At 36.8% G+C, this 22,496-nt stretch overlaps 1 protein-coding gene across 1 annotated transcript; it reads right to left on the reverse strand.

Moving 5' to 3' along the window:
• Positions 1-4,233: 4,233 nt before the first annotated feature.
• LOC125922360 (transmembrane protease serine 11B-like protein) lies at positions 4,234-17,477 on the reverse strand. The gene is made up of 10 exons (XM_049630024.1): positions 17,473-17,477; positions 14,404-14,519; positions 11,242-11,360; positions 11,078-11,145; positions 8,614-8,774; positions 7,868-7,906; positions 7,167-7,341; positions 5,822-6,081; positions 5,232-5,374; positions 4,234-4,395 (listed from the first exon to the last, which is right to left on the reverse strand). Exons 1-10 carry the CDS (start codon positions 17,475-17,477, stop codon positions 4,234-4,236), a joined length of 1,248 nt encoding a protein of 415 aa, XP_049485981.1.
• Between the last annotated feature and the right edge of the window lie 5,019 nt (positions 17,478-22,496).

Raw genomic sequence — 22,496 nt, forward strand, 5'->3', positions numbered from 1 at the left:
AAGAAGGGAGAGAGGAAGGAGGGAAAGAAGGGAAGGAAGGGAAAGGAAAGAAGGGAGAGAGGAAGGAGGGAAAGAAGGGAAGGAAGGGAGGGAAGGAAGAAAGGGAAGGGAAGAGAAGGAAAGGAAGGAAAAAAGGAAGGAAGGAGAGAATGAAGCAGAGAAGGAAGGGAAGAAAGGAAGGGAGGAAGGAAAGAAAGGGAAGGAAGGGATAAAGGTAGGAGGGAAGGAAAGAGGGAAAGAAGGAGGGAAGGAAGGAAGGAAAGAGGGAAGGAAGGGAGGAGGGAAAGGAAGTAGGGAAGGAAGGAAGCCCAGCAGAACATGGATGAGAATGGAGGAACCCAGGTTCATCCTTCATAAACACCCTTTTCAGAGGCTACTGAGAGCCCAAGTCTCCTTCTTTCCCAGAAGAATAGCCTTTCCTGAAAGGAACACATGCCACAAATTCAAGTTGTTTTGTGGGTGGTGCTGAGTTTTGTTTTCAATAGGACCTAAAAGGTATCAAGGATCATATATGAATAAACTAACAAATCCAGCAACATACTAGCAGATCTAAGAAGACATGTGGAAAGCCTTGTGGCTGAGAATGAATGATTTTTAAACAAAAAATAGCTAAAACCTGAAAAGACAAGGTTCCATAAAAGGTCCAGTAGAAAAGTAATGGGATCTAGATGCTGGTTTCATAGAAAAATCAGCTGCAACATCTGCTACCACCATCTGAGGACATTGTCAAAGACCTGATGAATGTATAAGGACAAACAAGGAGTGAGGAACAAATATAAAATGGTTAAGCCAATCACAAAAGAGAAAATCGTCAAGCCAGGGATAATCCCATATCACTCTGCAGTGCATTTCCCAGCACCAAGGGAAAAAAAAAAAAAAAAAAAAAAGGAATGTTAAGATTATTGACTGGATATTGAATTGCTAGATTTGACAGACACTGATCTCTCTGAGGTTTGATTTCTTCTGATACAAGTGAATGCATATCTAGAATAACCCTTGCAATTAATCATTGTTTTTCTTTTCCTAATCTTGGGATTTTAAAGTATAGAACTTTAACATTCGTAATGCGTAATCTTCATTGCCATAAACGTTCAACATTTATATTTGAAACATCTGTTTTATTGTGCATTGACTGCATGCATATTGTTATGCAGATTTAATTACTTTATGTAGAGTATTTAAGGTAAATATGTTTCTGGGGCGCCTGCATGGCCCAGTCAGTTAAGCATCTGACTCTTGATCTCAGTCCAGGTCATAATCTCACAGTTTGTGAGTTTGAGCCCCAGAGCCTGCTTGGAATTCTCTCTCCTTCTCTCTGCCCCTCCCCCATTTGTGCATGCACGTGCAAATGCTGTCTCAAAATAAACTTTTTTTAAAAAGATAAATATGTTTCTAATAAAAATATGTTTCTGTCTGTGCCAAATTTTGCACTATTCTTAACATAATGATAATATCAAGACTATCAGATAACAAATTTAAAATTTTCATATTATGAGTAAAAGAACCAAATTAGTTCTTTATCTAAAATTACCAGTTTACATACTTAAGCAGAGGACAGAGTACACTCTAAATTCTAACTTTTTTTTATGGTATACTCTATCATTAAAAAAAATCCACAAAATTTTCCATCTGTTTTAAATAACATATGAATGGATATGATGCTAATTGGCAGTACTTGATTTTTTTTTAAGCAATAAAATTTTATATATAAAATAGCTGCTTCTGCATTGCTACTTCTCACTGCAAAGTTTGTGATTAACAAACATATTCAATAGAAAAGAGAATAGCATATAAGTAATACTTAAAAGTTGAAACAGTTTACCAACTAAGCTCAATAAAGCTCTTTACATTTTGACTTTAAAAAGGTAGGTGCACATTTATTTGTAATAAATTGATTTTTTTTAACAGAATATGAAGTTTACTGCCCCACATTAATAAACTCTGGCACTCATAGGCAGGTGAGAGCTAAGAGGATTCTAAGCCCAAGAGGAAGTACTGGCAAGAGTTCACATTATGAGTTCAGCTATAATGGAAACTGCATCGGAAGGCTCAAAAACGTATAATTAAAGGACAGACAAAAATCTTAGTGGTCATTAGTATCACTCTTTTCCACTTCTAATCCTACCTCCACTTTGAAAACCAAATCTTTGAATCCATCCTGTACCCTCTGGACAGGTAGTTATCCAATCTCTACTTGAATCCTTATTAATCCTTCTGGACAAAGGGTGGATTTATTGCTTTTGCTATTTTTCCTCTTTCTGGGACAGCTTCCAGGAGCAGTTGTTAGAGGCACAGGCATAGCATGTAGGTATGTCTCTTGCTGGAACAGAACTGTTTTTCTCTCCATGCCACTCCAGCCTCAGCCACCCTCAGCTTCCTCCTCAGCCCCCAGCAACAGCTTCTAGAACCATCTTCTTGGCCATTCCATCATCCATTTCTGAGATGCACTAACACCATACTTTGTGTGTGGTTGACTCCTGATCTTGAGGAACCCTGAGCCACCAGATCATCCAGAATTATTCTTCTAAGGTGGGAGCTGCCATCAGCTGCCTGGTCAACCTGCATCTGTGAGCCTCACCCACCTGCCTCTCTCTGGACCTCTATTCTCATGGCCCGTGGCCCCTGGTGACTGTGCCATTTTTTCTAAGAGTTGGCAGAGAAGTTGGAGGGTGCCTAGTATCTCTCAAAGATGCAAAAACAGGGAGGCAAACAAGCTTTCTTCCTGGAGGTCCAGAAGCCATCCAGAGATAAGTGGGGGGTGAGGGGGCAGCCTGCAGGCCATGGAACCTGTCTTGGACCTGGAGAAGAGCCTGGCCTAGTCCTCAGTGGATTTGCAAGCCCTGGGCTCTCCTACACATACTCCCAACTCAGTGGCTTCCTAGAGAACCATTTCCTAGGCGGTTAACTGAAGCTCACCCAGAAGATGAGAAACCACCTGACCAAACTTCTCAGGCAGGCAGGCCTCAACCCTGGGTTGGCCGGCCTCATCCTCAGGCATGACTGAGAGCCTCTTGCATCTAGTAATGAGGGACCCACCTGTTGCATCCCCGCTGGCCTGCCTGAGCCTCTCCCTGCAGCCTGGAGGTAGCTTTTAAACTACTGTATAGCTTTTTTCCCAAGCCAAGGACCAAGTGAAAATAATAACAGAGAAAGAAGAAAAGCCACCTACAAAAGACCTTTTTAAGAATAAAACCAAACAAGAGGCATCTGTGTGGCTCAGTCAGTTAAGCATCTGACTTCAGCCTAGGTCATGATCTCACAGTTCATGAGTTTGAGCCCCACATCAGGCTCTGTGCTGACAGCTTGGAGCCTGGATCCTACTTCGGATTCTGTGTCTCCCTCTCTCTCTGCCACTCCCCAGCTCGTGGTTGCACTCTGTCTCTGTCAACAATATGTAAACTTAAAAAAAAATTTTTTTTGAAAGAATAAAACCAAACCAAAGAAAAACACACACACGAAAGAAAGAAAGAGAGAGAGAAAGAGAGAAAGAAAGAATTTGTCATTGAGCAAAGATAGTCTGATTTTAAATTTGTTTTTATTAAAATACATTGTACATTTCATGGTTCATAGCTACTTATTTTTATATGTGTTTCAAGTGAGGAATTTCCACAAAAACCTGTATCAACACTGAAGAATTAGTGTACATGGTCTCTATAGGTCTAAAATGTATTTTGCCTAGTTTTACTGACAGTGAAGTTATTTCCCAGTGATTTTAAGAGCTGATCAAGACCCCTGTTCAAATGAGAGACTCTAAGTCAGTGCCTAAATTCTGACCAGAGTCAGTTCACAACCATACCCTTTCCTCAAAAGCTACGACATGAAGGCAGATAGAGCATGTTCCAACCCAGCCCTCAGAAAGGGTTGGTTCCACTTTCTCACAGCGCTGCCACTGAGTTGGGAGGATATATATTCATAATTGAAAAAAGTCTGAATGACTAAAACCAAGAGCTTTATTCTATGGTGAGATAGCCATGATGTGGGTTCATGAAATAGTAAAATAGGAATAGTCCTTTTTTTGATAGGAGCATTTTCTTTGCTTAGGCCTTTCTGGACTAAACATTAGATTTGTTGTTTTGTAAGTTCCTTAAAATTAAAGTTCATAAATACTCCCTCAGGACCACAGTTCTTTCAAAACAGCCACTGTACACACTAATTTAAAATGCATGTTAACTAAGGTTGGGAGTAACCTTAGGTGAAAATGACTTCAGATAGTTGCTACAAGATGCTTTTCTCTTAGATACCAGTCTTGGAGGCAATCCAGTTGCGGTAGGCAGTCACTCGCATGTAGACACCTGGCTTATTGATTTTACCACATTCTTCTCCCCAGCTCACTATTCCAACAAGGTACCAAATATTTCGAGAATTAGGATGAACTAGTGGTCCTCCAGAATCACCCTAAATAAGACAAATAATATTTATCATTATGAGAATTAACTTCCAGATACTTTACTTACACTAAGTGATAAGCCCAGATAAAGTTTGTGACTCATCCTTCATACAGACCATAGGAAAATGTATGGTGTAAATCCCTGCATCACCCTTAACCTCACTTTTGGCCAGATTATATTCTCTGGGACTCTTTGGTGTTGACCTGAACCTTGCAGGCATGAGCTGATAAGTTATCTAGTTCTATGAGAAACTAGTTAGCTAGTTCTAAGAGAAAGCTTTTGGGAAGCAAATATTATAGATGTACTTAGAAAACAGGGCTTTATATCTGAGAAAAGTAGCCAGAACCCTAGCCATGAGGAGGCTAAGAAGGAAAGAGAAATAGGCTGGAAGTAGATTAAAATTTTCTGAGACTGATCTTTTATTGAAATGTGATTAAGATTATGGACTGTGATCCTAGACTACTTTGGTTTATATGCCAGCTCTCCCAGTTACTACCTGTGTGATCTTGTGCCAATCACTTTACCTTCCTCTGCCTCGGTTTTCTCATCTATAAAGTGATAATGATAGTACCCACATCACAATGTTGTATGAGGATTAAATGAATTATTTGTAAAAAACTGCAATCCGTGCTGGGCTCAGAGTAAGTCCAACTTAAGTGTTTGTTAAACACTTATAAACATATATTTCATGTAGTGGAGAATTACTTTAGCTGGAAGAGTTTAACAGGATTGTCAAAATGCAAATTAACTGAAGCATAGAAATTGTCTTTGTATTGATGACATTCATAAAATAATAGCAGTTATTTGTAACTGATGGTCAATGTGACTAGTGTCCAGACTTACCTGGCAGGCATCGATATTTCCTTCCAAGTACCCAGCGCATAGCATTGTGTCCAATACCATACCATAATATCCTTCCTGAGCATTACAGGTATTCGTGTCAATAATCTTCACAGATGCTTTCTGAAGTACCTCTGGGTATTTACCTAAAGGAAGTATACAAATTAGTAAAAGACCTGTTCTAAAACAGAGCAGGATGGAAAACTTGCTTTGTCCTCTGTGCATAAAACCTGTATTTGACTCTTGCCTACTCATTTCCCTCACCTGAACCAATGGAAAGGACATCTTCAAAGAATCATTTGAAATCTTTTAAATACTGCCTTTCTATGTCCTTATCTTTCTTCTTATATCTTTGAACCAGAACTTTCTCAGTTAGTTTCTCCAGGTTAGGGAATTTCTACAATCAATTGGTCTCCACAGAACATTCCACACCAAGGCAATTTGCAAAGCCATAAGTCCATACCCATCATTTCCTGAGATATTGCCTGGGAGAAGTACGCATCCTGAAGTAAATGATGCCTTTGACTCTGTGCCTAGCCCACCATTTTTCGTGCTTTTGTACTGACACACTGTTAAATTTTCACTGGACTTACCATTATATGAAAGTGCTCCCCATCCTGTAACAACAACTCCTTCACCTGGTGGAAAAACCTGTGTGGCTTCAGGAAGACAAACTCGATGTACATCATTCTTGAATAAGACTTTTTTGGTGAGCTGTATAATTGCAATATCATCATGATGTTCACCCGGGATGTAGTCTTCATGAACTATAATTTGTTGAATATGATGTTGCATATAGGGGGGATTTACTCTGGTGCCAAAGCTGACAGTATAGTTTTTTGGATTGTTTGTCCTGAAAGAGCAAAAATTATATATTTTGTATTTATTTCAAAATAGTAGAAACATGGCCTTCATCTACTGTACTTTTTAATGACATTAATATTCCCTTGTGCCATAGCTCATTAGCAGTGATACAATCTGATTTTTTTCATAAATTAAAAAACTGTTTGAGTCCCTCCCTATACCATATACTGTGTAAAGCAGTGGGGATATAGAAATAAAAATTAATAGCCATGCCTTCCAGAAACTTAAATATAACGAAGGATGGGCATAAACACAGACAGTTCTAATTGCTTAAGTGATTTGTGTATAATTAGTGGGACAAGAAAACAGGTGGACTTAAATCTGCATGCTCTAGGGAACAGATATTTCTTTTTTTTATATGAAAATTATTGTCAAATTGGTTTCCATACAACACCCAGTGCTCATCCCAACAGGTGCCCTCCTCAATGCCCATCACCCATTTTCCCCTCCCTCCCAAGTTTTTAAGAGTCTCTTACGGTTTGGCTCCCTCCCTATCTTTTTTTCCCCTTCCCCTCCCCCATGGTCTACTCTTAAGTTTCTCAGGATCCACATAAGAGTGAAAACATATGGTATCTCTCTTTCTCTGTATGACTTATTTCACTTAGCATAACACTCTCCAGTTCCATCCGTGTTGCCACAAAAGGCCATATATCATTCTTTCTCATTGCCAAGTAGTACTCAGATATTTCTTAAGGAAAGTAGCATTTTGGATGAGACCATAGAGCTGGGTCAGAGTTGCCTAAAAAATGAGAAGGGGATGGTATGTGCAGAAGGTGAGGAAGCTATGAAACAGGATGATGTGTTTTAGCAACTATGAGTAGTTAAGGATGTCTGCAGTATAAAGTGATGAGAGATAAGAATCATGTGAGAAAAAAATGCCATATCAAGAATGAATGACTCTTCCCATTCTTACAGGTAATGCAGGAAAATCTTAGATTGGCTTCCCATATAATTTGTTTTCCAAACCAGGACACTTGAGAAGAGAGCTATTGATAATTAACTGAGCTAACAAGTGTGAACTGGCCCAGTTCCAGTCTTTGGTCTCCCTATCCTTGAGCAACATGATGAACTTACTTTTGAAAGCAGTGAGCTGCAGTCACCAGGTGTCTTTCACTGATCAAAGATGCCCCGCAGTAGTGTCGGCCATTCTTTTTGAGAGTTGCTTGCCAAGGCCATTCTCCCTTCTGAGCATTGGAACCTCCTTTGATTCTATCATACGTAGCTGACATCCTTGCTCGTGTCCCACAGCCTGTCAGAGTCAGTTTTGTTCCATTGAGAGTAGGAAGACACTTGTTTGATTATAAAGCAGAAACTGAGCTGAGTTATTGTTGTATGGTTCTATCTGACAATATCTTGCACTGAAGAGAACAGGATGTAATCTGCAAAGGAATCACTAGCAACCCCTAGATCACCTCCATACCCAGCACAGTATCTCCAAGATACCTCAGCACCTGGAGAATATGAGAGCTCTGGGAGGCAGATAAAGTCACAGTTAAGTCCATGGGCTCTGCAACCAGACTCCCTGGTTTGAATTCTGACCACACCATTCACAAGCTGGTTGAATTTAGGCAAATTATTTCACTTCTTTGTGCTTCAGTTTCCCCAACTCTAACATGGAATGATAATAAATAATATCTATCTTTAGGATTGTTGTGAGGATTAAATGAGTTGTATGTAAGGTACCTAGTTAGAATTGTAACTAGCCAACAGTAACAAATCTTGACTGTTATGTCTTAGATCATCTCACACATTTAATTAAGAAAATCTGAACTTACGGTTGTTGATAATCTTTTCAGCATCAACCTTACTGATTTCTGAAATAGAACAAAAAGCTCATGGTAAATATAATACCTAGCATAAGCCATTGACCTTGGAGCCAATGGAGTAAGATGCTAGCTAGGTTCAGCAGAGAGGAGGTCAGAAATAATTTTGAATCTCAGGAGAAAATGTTAGTAGAAAGGAGAGAATATTGGTTTATTTGAATTGTTCTTTTACTATATGCAAATGTATGATATGGAAATACCACCTCCATAGCTCCAAATGAGAGACTTCATTTTTATTTAATTGGAATATAATCTTTATCATCTAAGGTGGAAAACGGTCAGTATCTTTTCTTAGAAGATCAAAAAGACCCACAAGTGAAACTGATTCCTGTCAGTAGACAAAAATAACTTAAAAACTGACCTGTCTTGTAATGGCAGATTGTTTGATATTTTTGAAGTTTATAGGAGATCATGAAAATATATACAAGACACACTGTTACTTATAAGGACTGTTCGAAGTCTTACTATTTGCTTTATAATCAGAAGCAGCTTTTCTCCCAGAAGTGCTTTAAAGTGTGGTATTATTATGATTTGATTATAATGTTTTTAGTAACGAAGAATACAAATTATTGCTCTGAAATAAAATAATGGCCTATTCATTTAAAAAATTCAGGATCAGCTTTGTTCCTGGTACTTGTGATATATGTTAGAAATAAAAAGATGAAATAACACTGCTTCTATTTAATTCATAAGCTTACCCTTGAGCCTAAGAGAATTAGGATCTGTAGTCAGAGAGCCTGCATGGTTTCTCAGCATCTGATGTAAGACACTTTCAATTCTTCTTCTGGTGTTTTCCTTCATTGATCTGGGAGCCTTGAATATCAGCCATATATGTGCAGTTAGACTGTTGTTATGAGGACTGGAAGCAAGATAAGTATGTTTCAACAAGATAAGCATATTTCTTATGTTGCTAAGAAAATAGCATTTCCTTCCTCATTCCCTGATCTTTCATATTTTTATATCTTCTGTCTTTTTATGGGTTTGTGCAGTACCTTCACTTTTGGTTAATCACAGGATCATCCATCTGCCTACATTTACCTGGTGACAGTATGCAAGCAGCTACAGCATTCATCTTAGAGGACAAGTAGTTCTACAAATCTGAAAAGTAGGAAAGGCCTGCGGCACAGGGTGGAAATATCATGTGAGAACTGGGCTCGCTTATTCATGTATTCATCAATCATTTATTGGGCAACTGCTATAGACAAGTGACTGGAATGGGTGCTAGTCGGTGATGCAAGCATGACTAAGACATGGCTCCTACCCTCCAAGAATTTCCAGATTTCTAGGAAATCAGACATGTATACAAATGACTACAATAAATGAGGCAGAAGGGATAATATTTATTTTGTCTTATCTGCAAATAGAGGAAGGATAAGTTATTTTTTATTTAAAGAATTAGAGAAATTTTCATGAAAGAGGTGGCATACACACTGGGTTTTAAAGTGTTTTTATCACTACTTCAACATCAAGCAGACAATTTCATCAGGTAGAGAAGAAGAGTAACACTCCAGAATAACTGGATAGCGATAATTAATTTGCATTTACTGGGGATCTGCTGTGTTCTAGGTACTTATTTTCACATTTATTGTCACACTTAGACTTCACAAGCCTGCAGCATGGGTGTCATTGTCTTCATTTTGTAGACAAGGAAAAACGGAGGCTCTGACAGGTTACCTAATAGGCTCAAGATTATACAGCTACTAAACTCAAATCAGATTCAGTACAACTGACTCTATAACCCAGAGTCTTTACACTGTTTTGTCTCCCTGTGCCAGGTCACAGAGACAGCAGTGTCTAAGAGATTGGGCTCAGATGGAGGAGGACTTTTAATGTGAGCCAAGAGATAGAAGTAAAGAGAAGTTGTTGAATAAAACTGTGCTTGAGGAAGATGAACCTGACCATGGCATTCAGGGAAGATTTGTTTGGAATTCAGATAGGGGTAAGCAACCCAAGAAGGTGACGGGTGGACATGTAGGAATTGTCAAACAGCTTTGAGGATAGTGTCCAAAGTGGCATTTTTATGCTTTGGCTCTCCCTGACAGATGATTAACCTTTTGGCATATAAATCAGTAATCAGTGCTAGGAAGCACTCAGCTCATGCAGGTTTGATTATCATAGAAAGGGGTGTCAAAATGAAAACGTCTGTCCTGTAGCCTCTCCATCGCTTCCTTTGGAAGTGATTGCAGTGGTTGCAGACTTCTCTGAAAGATACCTGGGCCCTTCAATTTTAGCTCCCATCTCTTTCCAATACTAAAATCATCTCTCAAGGTTAATTGTAGTGGAGATCTTGATGTGTTCTGCAATTCCAGGAGTCCCATGAATTCCAGGAGCAGGCATAGCTGGTGACACTGATGAAGGTAAAAGCAATAATTGCCTTCACTGGAAATGTGTTTATTTACAAATCTTTCCATACACATTACCTTCTTTGACCCTAAGTGCATTTACATGAGAGAGGCAGCGAAGGTGCTATGACAGTATTTCACAGAGAGGTAAATAGAGTCAAAGTGATTTAATGACTCTGGGATTACTAAGTGGTAAAGACTGGGATCAAGTTGCCTAACTTCTGTTCTAGGCCTCCCTCTGCTATTACCTGCTACTCTAAACCCACATACGATAGCTATTTTACTTCTTGTTATGGTGACTACAAGGACTTCCTTGACATCAAAGCCTGATGTAGATATGCTCTTTTCTACCCTAAAAGAACTCTAGGGTAGTTCCACAAGGTGTCTGGCTGATTTGCAAGTAGAAGGACATGAGTCATTAAATAGATTTACATAAGACCAAAAAAGGAAAAAGAAAGACATGAGAAAACAGGGTCTGTATTTACACAACTACTAAATAAAAATTTTAGACTATCAAACATTGGTCTAAGGGATCACCTACTATTTGCTAGACATAAAAACTTAAGAAGCTTGAGTGATGAGGCAACTATAATTTAACGCATTATATGAATAACACATTCTCAATAGATCTAGTGGACAAAACTAGATAGCCCCATCTTTGCTTTGGTTTTATATTGAACAATTAGTCTGGCATTTAACTTACGATAATACTGTATTAGTAACTTATTGGCTAATGACTGTGACATTTCACAGAGGTGCTTGAAATATGTATGTATGAATGAGTTGATCTCTTTTCTAACTGCTATTATTAGTTACTTACACCAGTGTGATGACTTGAGAATTGATATATTGTCTGTAAATGCTAGAACTTTGAAATGCATCAACCATCTGTTAAAGAGAACAGAATCAAACGTCATATTCCAATAATATATTTGTATTTCAGAGAACTAACAATGAAATAAATATAGGAAAATACCAGTTTACCTTAGTCTCAAGAATTTTGCTAAGATAGTTATTTTCTGGTGATGTCTCTCTTTGATAATTTCTGTTGTATGGGATATCCAGCACTTCAAAGCTACCTTGATAATAGTAAGTTGTGTTTTCTGTGAGATAAAAACATCATCCAAGAATTATTTAGGTGAAATGGATTTCAAATGCAGATACAAATTACATAGTAATATCAACTAGTAAATATTGTGCTCATATTAGACATTGATAAAGCCTGTGAATCTTTCTGGCACAGCCGGTTAGATATCCTGGGCATTGTGAAAAGTGTTTACGGGACCAATAATGCAGCATATATACATATAGACAAAAGTCAGCAAGAAGAGTAATATCTTGATTGAGACAGATAGAACTATATACTGTAAGTGAGATTTCTGTCATATAATTATTAAACTATGAGTAAAAATAGTTACCATTTATTATGTACCATGAGAAGATACTTTATAAAAGAACATATGAAGTATACCCCTTTTTTTTCTGGAAAAATGTGGTGTTGAGATATTCAGTAACTTGACTAATATCATATGGATACTAAAAGCCAAGAATCAACAAAAATTCGATTTGAGTACAAAGACTACACCTAATCCATTTTATTTCCTTAAATTCTCATAGATACTAAGATACCTATTAGAGGTAAGACATGTGATATATCTTACCTCTAATATGTGATAGATACTAAGCACTTAGAAATATTCTAGATGCTATATAACAATACCTAGCGTATAGTAAGCATTGAATAAATATTAATACTATTGTGCAATATGATCATTGCTTTTGAAGACTATGTGATGGAAGTGACAGGCTCAATATGGTTGAAATCATTACACAAGGTACTAATAAGGATATAATGAAAAACATTAATCATCTAATTGCAGGTTCTATACAAATGCAGAGAAGGAAAGCACCATAATCAAAATGAAATATGACTTTCTATTATAAGTGGTGAAAATATTTTACAGTGAGAATTGTGATAAAAAAAGAAGCCAGAAATGTCTAAACAAAATGCTGAAAATGGGTTGTTTATGAATAATAATTTGTGAACCAACATTGCTAATTATAGTTAGTTTGTCTGGGGATCATGGATCTTTTACTATAGAGACCGAACTTTGCAATGGTAGCTTATTAGATTTTAACATAAGTAGTAAAACATAGATCTTTAAACTATTCAACTTTCTTTTTTTATAATTCAGTGTTCACAGTGTATCTTTCAGTTCTTTATTTAGATTCCTAAATATTTCTACCTACTATGATAATTAGGCTGCCATGAATATTCCTCAGTGTAGACTAATAAATTGACAAGATACAAACTTTTTATTACAACTGCATGGAGCACTTTTCCAAGAGCCAGTGCATAAACCAAACATTTAATGTCTAAGACATTAAGACTAAGAAACCATACCCTAAAACAAGGAATTGAGTATTAATTTAATTCCACACAGCATTCAGCCACAGAGATGGCTCACTATGCTGAGGTCACTGTGAAATCAGTCACTGAGATCTGTTGGTACCTGATGAAATGAAAACAACCCTTAGGGATGAGATATCCATAAGGCACATCTGCACCTTATGATTGATATTCCCATTTCTATAAGTGGTTCAAATGCCAATATGAATTGAGATGGATAAGGGACAGAAAGAAATTGTTTTATGACTTTTTCATGACTTGATTACTTAGAAGTTATTTCTATAAAGAAAACTTACAACTTACATGTAACACACACATACAAACATACACACATTTTTGGTTTTGGTTTTGTGCAGTGTTTTGAAGTGCGATAATATTTTAAGCATAAATTATGAGAACACTTCTATTTAAATCTGACAGAGTTAAGGCATTTCTTTTATGTTCTCCTTCCTCTAACTTATAAAAACACCCAAAGACAAGGGTAAAGGGCTCATTTCCAAGGAAGCAAAAGAAAGACACAACTCCAGGCTAAAAACTATGAAGCAAATATTCCCCCAAATGTGAAATATAAATTAGGCTGAAAAATGATACATATCAGAGATACATCTCCTCACAAGCTGAGTTCATTGAGGATTTTTCTAAATTCTCAATGACTCTGTTATTACTGTAATGAGACTTCAGGGCCTGGAAAAAAGACAAGGAATATTTCCAAAGGTCCTATTTTGACCCTGCAGAATGACAGCAGTGAAAATAAATGTGAATCCATAGTAATGTGCCATTTTTATTATATGGGCTCTAATCTCCCGGTTAAGGCAACCTTCTGGAGGTGAGTTGGGATGAACAAAGGAGAGACATCAGGATCACTATATTATAGTTCAGAGAGTCTGTATATTAAGGAGCTTTCCTCAGGGCTACCCCAGCTTCTTGTGTTAAAAACTGAAGACAAGTGTTCCATGGAGTTAAAATAACAGATTGCATAAGAGAATGTTTGAGATGATGAATCAAAATATAAGCTGCAAACTCCCTATGTCCCACCCCTAGAATCACTTCCCATAGTATTCTTTAGAAAACATCTAGTAATTATGATTGCAAATGAAGTATTATAAAGGTTGAGAATATAAAAAGAATAATATTGCTAACAAACTACTGGGAAGTTGGGAGAAAAATGAGCAGTGTAAGCATATGCTGATTTTCTTGTCTTTCTTGTCTTAGTATTTTAATTACAAGGTAACACATATTAATACCAACTTGGTAGATTACTTTTTCTGCCTATCAACTGTCTATCTGTGTATTCATGTCGCTGTATCATATATATTCTTTTACTTGTGTATATACAAAAGATGTCTGCAATAGGGAGCTTGGCAAATGCTTCTTTCTGGGATCTTGGGTCACTGATGGCCATTTTAAAGGAAGATAGAGGGGTGCCTGTGTGGCTCAGTTGGTTAAGTGTCTGACTCTTGAATTTGGCTCGGTCATGATCTCATGGCTCGTGAGATAGAGCCCCGTTGGGGCTCTGTGCTGACAGCACAGAGCCTGCTTGGGATTCTGTCTCTCCCTCTCTCTCTCTCCCCTTCCCCTGCTTATGCTCTCTCTCTCTCAAAATAAATAAAATAAACTTTTAAAAAAATAAAGGAAGACAGATAATTTATTATTTGCAATTATCTCTTTGTCTTTGGTAGAAATGTAAATAAAGTTTACAACAAACTGAAATAAATAAAAATGTGTTCTTTACCAACCTACTGCCAGAAAATGAACCAGGAGACCAATGGTTATTCCCAGGATTGCCAACACTCCGAACACAATCAGTGCAATCATCCATAGTGGCAAAGATGGACGGGAAGCTGTGACTGGTCTGCAAGTAAAGGATATGAATATAAAAAGGTATATCAAAAAAAAAAAAAAAAGTCACAGACACTCCAAATCTTTACTCTTGCTCACCCTTATTGGCTCAATTTAGGCATAGGGGTAGCAAAAGATATATGAAGAAAGGACAGGAAAGGGAAGGTAAGGAAAGGGAAGGGAAAAAGTAAGAAAGAAAGAAAGAAAAACAAGGAAGGGGAGGAAGAGAAAGAAGGAAAGAAATTTACAATTAAACCTCTTTGGATCTGTGCTGTGAAATTATTTTTCAGGAATACGATAATGTCAAGTTATCTATACTTAGCATCTAGTTGTCTCCCATGACCAATGGGGTAGTGACAGAGTTAGTATCAACTAGTGAAGACCTTGCCAGGTTGGGGAGGAAGAAGAGAGGAAAATAGAAATGTCTTATAAGTTCTTTATGCCAAAGCTTATCATAATTTTTGAATTATGATCACAATTCTATTTTATTATGTCCTTGTTATATCCAGAGAACACAGGCAAATATGAAGTGCTATATTGGGTGAGAGCAGTGTCCATCTTTCTTGCTAGCTTACTAGCCAGGAATTCAATTTTCTTGCTGCAAACTGTCATGGATTGACCAAAGATAAAGCTGGACAGTATAATGTCTAATTTTAAATGTCAATTTTAGCTAGGCTATGGTGCCAGGTTGTTTGGTCAAACATGAGTCTACATGTTGCCATGAAAGTATTCTGTGGCTGAAATAAACATTTCTAATCAGTTGACTGTAAGGAGATTACCCTCTGCAAGTGGGTGGGCCTCATTCAATCAGGTGAAGGCCATAAGAGCTAAAACTGAGATTTTCATCAGAAGAAAAAAACAGTCTGCCTTGGAAGTATGACATAGAAATCCTGCCTGAGTTTCCAGCCGTGCTAACTTTACAACTGTGTGAAGCTACCTTAGGTACATAGATATATCTTATGTTTATGTATCTATATATTTGTATAGATCTATTATCTATCATCTATTGATAGAGAAAAGGAGAGAAAGAGAGAGAGGAGGAGGAGGAAATAGAGACAGAAAGAGATATGCTCTTGTTTCTGTTTCTCTGGAAAATCCTGATATGGAGGCAACAACAAGGACTTTGTTGCCACACAAAGGTTTTGAGATTTTGTCTTAAATATTGGGGCTCCTCCAAGTATGGTTGGAGGATGGCTTTTATCAAAATCACCTGAGAGTGGTTGTTACATATGCAGATTATGGTATCCTACCCCAGATCTAATTAACTCAAATTCCCAAAAGAGTCTGAGAATCTTCAGTTTAACACTGTTAGTGATACAGATTCTTACTAAACTGTATGCTATCTTCATGGCAAAACTGGAAAACTTTAATATAGCTGGACATATTGTGAGAGTTTTCAGATTAGAAGCGGCATTGGAGAGGAGTATGTATGATGTATTAGGTCTCAGATAAAAATAAATTGGGTTGATACTTCCAGGAGAACAAGTTTGTTGTTGTTGTTGTTGTTGTTTTAAATACATCCTCTACGGAGTTTTTTCCACTCTCTTTAAAAATGACTTCATACTTCTCCTTTTTACCTCAAACCTCCAGCACCATTTGCCCCATTCTCAAGCTTAGCTGGTAACCTTACTTCCTAGTCCACTGAGAAAATGAAAAGCATCAGAAGAGAATATTTACAACTCCATCATCACATTTGTGAACTTCTCTTCATCTGTACCCCACATCCTTCTTTTTCCTCGTGTTTCCACATATAAATTGTGCCCCTGACTTAAGACAAGCCCTCCACCATCTCATCTCATTCCAAGCCTGTTTCTAATCTATGTTTCAGCCATTTTAAACTACTCAGAGTTCCACAGACAACCAGACTCTTCCACACCTCCATGGCCTTGCACGCTCTGGTCCTTCTGCCTAAAATGTCTGCCTCAAGCCTACCCAGTGAGCCCCCACTCAAACTTTATCCTCAACTCTGTCATCTCCTCTTTCTTGAGGCCTTCCATGGCTCACCCTAATATGGATCTACACTGAGAGTATTTTTTATTTTTACATGGCAGTCTTTTCACCTCTGGTCGAGGTCTTGTTATCATCTGGCCCATGTCATTATTTGTTATTCATGATGTTATTATTTTATACCCAGGCCATATTGTGGTGTCTAGCACATTATTGATAACATTTGTTGAAATAGTATATAAATGAAGCCAAGGGATATCAAGGACAATGAGACTCTGAAGGATAAATAGATCAGAGGGTTACAAATTATGGAAGGCCTTCAGTGCTAATCAGAAGAGATTTTGATTTTATCTGGTGGAAATGACTAACATGAGGACATGCAGTGCTTAGGAAGATGAATCTTCAGTCTGGATAACTGTAGTTTAAAGGAGGGAGAAAAATGAAAGGGGAGGACCAATGAGCAAAGAGGCTAATATAATCAATGGGAATGGAATGATAGCATTCTGGATTGTGGTAGTAAGAAAAGAAACAAAGTGATGAATTTGAGAACATTTACAGTAGAATCTTTGTCAGAATTTGGTAATTAGTTAGCTATGTTTGTAGAGAATAGGTAAAAGAGAGTCAGATGAAGCCTAAGAGATATGTATCTGGAATTTAAGAGACATTTAAATTTCTAGTACACAAATGGAGATGTCACACCAGTAGTTAACTGAGGAACCATAGTTGGGGTTAATTTAGGATTCATCTGAAAACAGGGAACAAACAAAGCTGTGAAACTGAATTAGTAAATTACAGTGCTTGTTATATAAAACATAGTACAGAATCGACACTTCTCTTTCCAAGGCAAACATTTGTTTCCATTCTGACTACAACTAATTTATCTCCATGTTTCGTGGCTTTCCTGAATTTCACAGTCTCATTGTTTGAAATCACTCAAAAGACTTTAAATTGTCAGCATATGTTCCTTAACTGTCCAATTCAAAATCTTGTCCACCTTTCAGAGATGGGTAAGTACTTACCTCATCTCCTAGGCATTTGGCTCCACCAAGACTACTTTGCTCACTGCTTGATTCTCTAATCTTTGCTCCACACCCTTTCCTTACTTTTCTGTCTCCCATAAACTCTCACGAATTACTTTTCTTAGGAGTGTCTTAACTGGAGATATACTGGTACATTTCTTGTTTTGTCTAGTTTTATTTTTAGAACTTTACCTCCGGACACGACTTCATATAGATTTGGGCAATTTTTTTCTTTTATCTTTGCAATCTGTTTTAGAACTGGTATTTTTATAAGAACATAAATAAATCTATTAAAATGTGATCAAATAAGCTATCTTAGAATTCATCCAGACGCTATGGCTTGAAAGTGGAGGACTGAAATCACTTCCTAATTTCCAGTTGCCCTTCATTGAAAATGCTGTAGAATTTCATATTTATGTTGCCTATCCTCTTTTTCCATTTTGATTATTGCTTGTCACCAGCTCAGATGCTTCTCCCAGTTGTAGCTACCTTTAACTGATAACCTAAAGATCTTACGAACCATGATGCAGATGAAATATCTGCTTAAAAATGAAATACTTCCCACGCAGAAAAACCACTCAGCTATTCAGCCAATATTTCTGGTACTGCATACTATAAATTCTGAAAAATCACATAAGGGGAATTACCGAATAGAGGATACATAAGAGGATACAGAATATCAATTATATCTTGCCATTAAAAAATACAAAAATAACAAACTCTTGGCTGTGAATTCTCAATGCTACCTTGGCAAGGATCTAAAACATCACTTTCTTCTGAGACCTTTTCCGTTCTGTCCTAGAGAACTAACCCTAAGAAAACAATTGAAATTGATCTAATATGGCATTGAAGTTTTTATTTCCATGTCTAGTGTTTCTTTTCTTCCTCTTGGCTATTCATTGTTTAGGCACCCAAATGCAACCACAAAATTGACTAAGGTCTCCTCAAAAGCACCTACAGAAACAACCATGTTTCCAAATCCCTTTAAGTTCTTCTGGGCAGATTAATGCCTCAGCCTGAAACTAACCACTAAATTAAGGTTTGAAACTTTTCTAAGTAACTAGGAGTGCTTGTAAACAATGCATTAATAATCCTTTGAAATCTTTCAGGTGAAGACTTCACAAAAGTGTTAAGGTGTACAAAAAGAAGAAGGGACACTATAAACACAAAACCAAACCTAACCAAAATAAAAAAAAAAAAAAATCCACATCTATCCAGCATAAAAGTGATGTCTTTTAATAATTATGCTGTTTATGGGGCGCCTGGGTGGCTCAGTCGGTTAAGCGTCCGACTTCAGCCCAGGTCACGATCTCACGGTCCGTGAGTTCGAGCCCCGCGTCGGGCTCTGGGCTGATGGCTCAGAGCCTGGAGCCTGCTTCCGATTCTGTGTCTCCCTCTCTCTCTGCCCCTCCCCCGTTCATGCTCTGTCTCTCTGTCTCAAAAATAAATAATCGTTAAAAAAAAATAATAATTAAAAAAAAATAATTATGCTGTTTACTTTCCACTTATTAAATGTGTATGATCACCCTTTCCTTTACTGATAAATCAGAGATGTGGCTAAAAGAAAACATCAGGGTTATGAATAATATGATATTTTTAATAAAGAAATTGCACAAAAGTAAATTATTTACTTTAGTTCAAAAAATGTTCTTAGTATATTCTGTCTCTGTGAGTATGCTCTTTCTAATCACATTTTTACATGAATACTGACACTGTAAATTGTGTGTGTTTGTGTGTGTGTATGTGTACTTAGAGGGCTAAAAATTTGACTCAAGATGCAAATTTTAAGAGAAATATTTGTGTAAGGCCTGCATTTATATTTTACACTTATCTGAACATTAAATATTTTATAATTAGTTCCACTTCATTTTGCTATTTGCATATATTTTGATGAAAACGTCTTGTAAGCTAAAAGTGTATTTTCAAAATGGCATTGATGATCACTGTTCACTTAACATAATAACTATCTAGTTATATACTTTGAAAATAAATAGCACATGTCTATGCATAATGATTCTATTCTAGTTCATGAACATTTTACAGATAAAAATACATGGTTTATATGCAATTCTACAGAGTGTACCTATAAAGAAATGGTACTGTGAGAATCAAGGCAATATTTGTGAAAGCAGTTTAGAAAACACAAGATATTAAACAAATCAGAGGAGTCATAATCATCATTAATAACAATTTAATATTTGGTTTACAAGAGAAATTTTTCTCTCTGCTTCCTCCTCTCTACAACAGTCACACCGTCATTTTTCATTCATAGGATGTTAAGCTACCTGTCACCCTTCTGAAGCATTCTCCAAAACATGACATAAAACTACAGATTCCAGACACAAATGCACGTATGTGACAGGAGTGTCTCCATGCAGAAAATCCAAAATGCTGTAGAAAATTATTACAAACCCCCTCTAAAGTGAGTTATTTTACTGCAACCCTTGGGTGGGAGTCATTGGCGAAACAGTTAATTCTAATTATGTCAGAATTCTGGGCAAGCAAATCTCTACTTACCTGTACATAATGTGCTGATATAATGGCTGTTGGCGTTAATGAAGATAAAGGAAACTTCTGCACTTCCTTTGTCCTGGTCGGTGGTTCTCAGTAACTGTGCTAACCACAATGATACTTGGGGTTTTAAGGGTTGGGTGCAATAGCAGAAAGCAATTAAAAGGAAACTCGTTTAGCAAGTGTTGATGACAGCTATGGATCTGTGGTTTAAAGGAAGACATGAAAATTATCTTTGAGTTGGATACTTAGAAAAAGAATAGACATAACTTGGATTGGTCGCTGAGAGATCCACCCAGGAAATACTACCACAGTTTGATGAATCAGTGTTCTGACTCAAACCCCATCCATTCCTTTCATGGAAAACTCCTCCTCAGTGAAACCAGCTGTATCCACCAGAGCAGTCTCTGACAAATGACAAATATACATTATTTTGTTGTGTTTTTTTTTTTTGATATGAAAATTCTACTACAACATTACTATTTGAAACATGCTTAATCTAAAAATTCTCTCTGGATCTGTGTACATACTTTTGTAGAAATGGATTTGCAGGTGGAGATAGGTTTTGGTGTAAGAAATATCAGTCCAATTTTGGTAATTGTTTATAGGAATTAATCTAGTCAAGAGTTGTTTTACTAAATGAATATGGATTAGGCTTTTGGGTGACACCAACTTCTTATGAAAACAAAAAAATCAGGAGGTCATTAAGATATTTTGGATATAAATATATAGACTATTGGCACTATCTTTCATATATTTCACCATTTATTCACTTCATTCATTCATTTAATAAATACTTGTTGAAAACTTCCTGAGGTTTACATATCGTTCCTAGTAGTGGAAATACAACAAGGAATATGATAAAGTCCCTGTCTTCATGGAGCTTACACTTTAATGAGAAAAACAGATAAACACTCAAAATAGTAAATGCATAATTTAATATATTTATATATGTTATAAAGAAAATGAAGCAGGGCAATTGGATAGAGAGTGCTGTGTGTGTTGGGAGGGCGGAGGGTAGCAGCTATCTTTAGGGTGGTCAGGAAAGGCATCTCTGAAGAGAAGGCTTTTGAACAGAGACCTGAATGATGATATTAACATGAATCATCTTCCTAAAACACATATTCATGACACTTGTCTATTTAAAATCTTCAAAACTTTCAACTGCTTTCAGGATAAAATATAAATTTCTCTGGTTAATATTCAAGGCTCTCTAGAACATCTATTCTTTTTATTTATGTTGTTCCAAAGTAGTTTGGTGAAACAAAGGGCATGACCTCTATCCCAATGCCAGGTCTACTGGTAACTAGCTATTGAAATCTTTTGAGCTTCAGCTTTCTTATAGGTAAAAATGCAGTCTAACAATATCATACCTGTAAGTTTGTTATATCAGCTGAGACCAAGTGCTTGGCACAATATCCAGGACATTGTATTACCTTAATAATGACTTTGCCCAAAACTTGACTTTACTTTAGCCATTTCTGACAGTTCCATTCCTTGAATGGCAAGTGTTTTCCTACATCCATGCATTTATTCATGCTGTTTAATACTCTCAGGATTGTCATTTCTACCCATTCAATGTTTATTCATGCGTCATGGTCCAACTTAATTGCCACTTCCTTCATGAAGCTTTCCCTGTAAAGTATTATTCTCTTTGATCTCTTTTTTTCTGGCTTCTAATATTTACTGTCATTAGTGCTCATTTTAGATTTAATCATCTATGTTGTATTGATTTCTACTTAAATATGTCCTGTGGATGGTCCTATGACCCCAGTGAAAGTGTAACCTGCTTGAACTTAAAGGCAAAGACTATATCTTGTATTTCCGTTTTTCATAATGATCATCAGAGTGCTTGGTATCCAGTAGATGTTCAGTAAATAAACTATATGTTTAAAATACTGATTAACAACCAAAATATATGTAGATCTCCTAAAAGCTAATAAAATATTTTAAAAACTCAGTATTAAGTGTAGATAGGGTTTTAAAAGAATATTCACAGAAGAAATGTGTATGGACAATATAAAAAATGCTTAATATCATCCATTAATAATTATGTAAATATACATCAGCACAATAATACAGCACTACCCAGATCAAACATTTTATTTTAAGATTTGGTAAGCATGTGGGGAAATGGGCCCCCATATGTTGACGGTAGGAGAATCAAAGCAGCAACCTTAGAGGGAGAACCTGTTTAATTTTATACCTTTATCCCCTATAACCAGGCAGTTTCACTTTTAGGTATCCACCTAGATTTCTATCCTGGCATAGGTAATCAAACAGGATTATATGAAAATATTTATTAAAAAGTTTGCAATAGCAAAAAAAAAGGAAACTAATTATTAATTGGAAGAAAAACGGTTAAATAAACTATGACATATCGAGACACCTCGGTGGCTCAGTCGGTTAAGCCTCTGCTTCTTGATTTCAGCTCAGGTCATGATCCCAGGGCCATGGGATTGAGCTCCAAGTTGGGCTCCGTGCTGAGCATGGAGCTTGCTTAAGATTCTCTC

This window comes from Panthera uncia, chromosome B1 (genome assembly GCF_023721935.1).
Source record: "Panthera uncia isolate 11264 chromosome B1, Puncia_PCG_1.0, whole genome shotgun sequence".
Taxonomy (NCBI): domain Eukaryota; kingdom Metazoa; phylum Chordata; class Mammalia; order Carnivora; family Felidae; genus Panthera; species Panthera uncia.

Bases quoted from the DNA above. Each gene is read 5' to 3' on its own strand.
- LOC125922360 (XM_049630024.1), bottom strand. The intron at 11,146-11,241 runs GTAAACTGGTAT...TCTCTTTAACAG, and splicing joins GCAAAATTCTTGAGACTAAG to ATGGTTGATGCATTTCAAAG. The intron at 7,907-8,613 runs GTAAGCTTATGA...GTTCTATTTCAG, and splicing joins TAATTCTCTTAGGCTCAAGG to AAATCAGTAAGGTTGATGCT.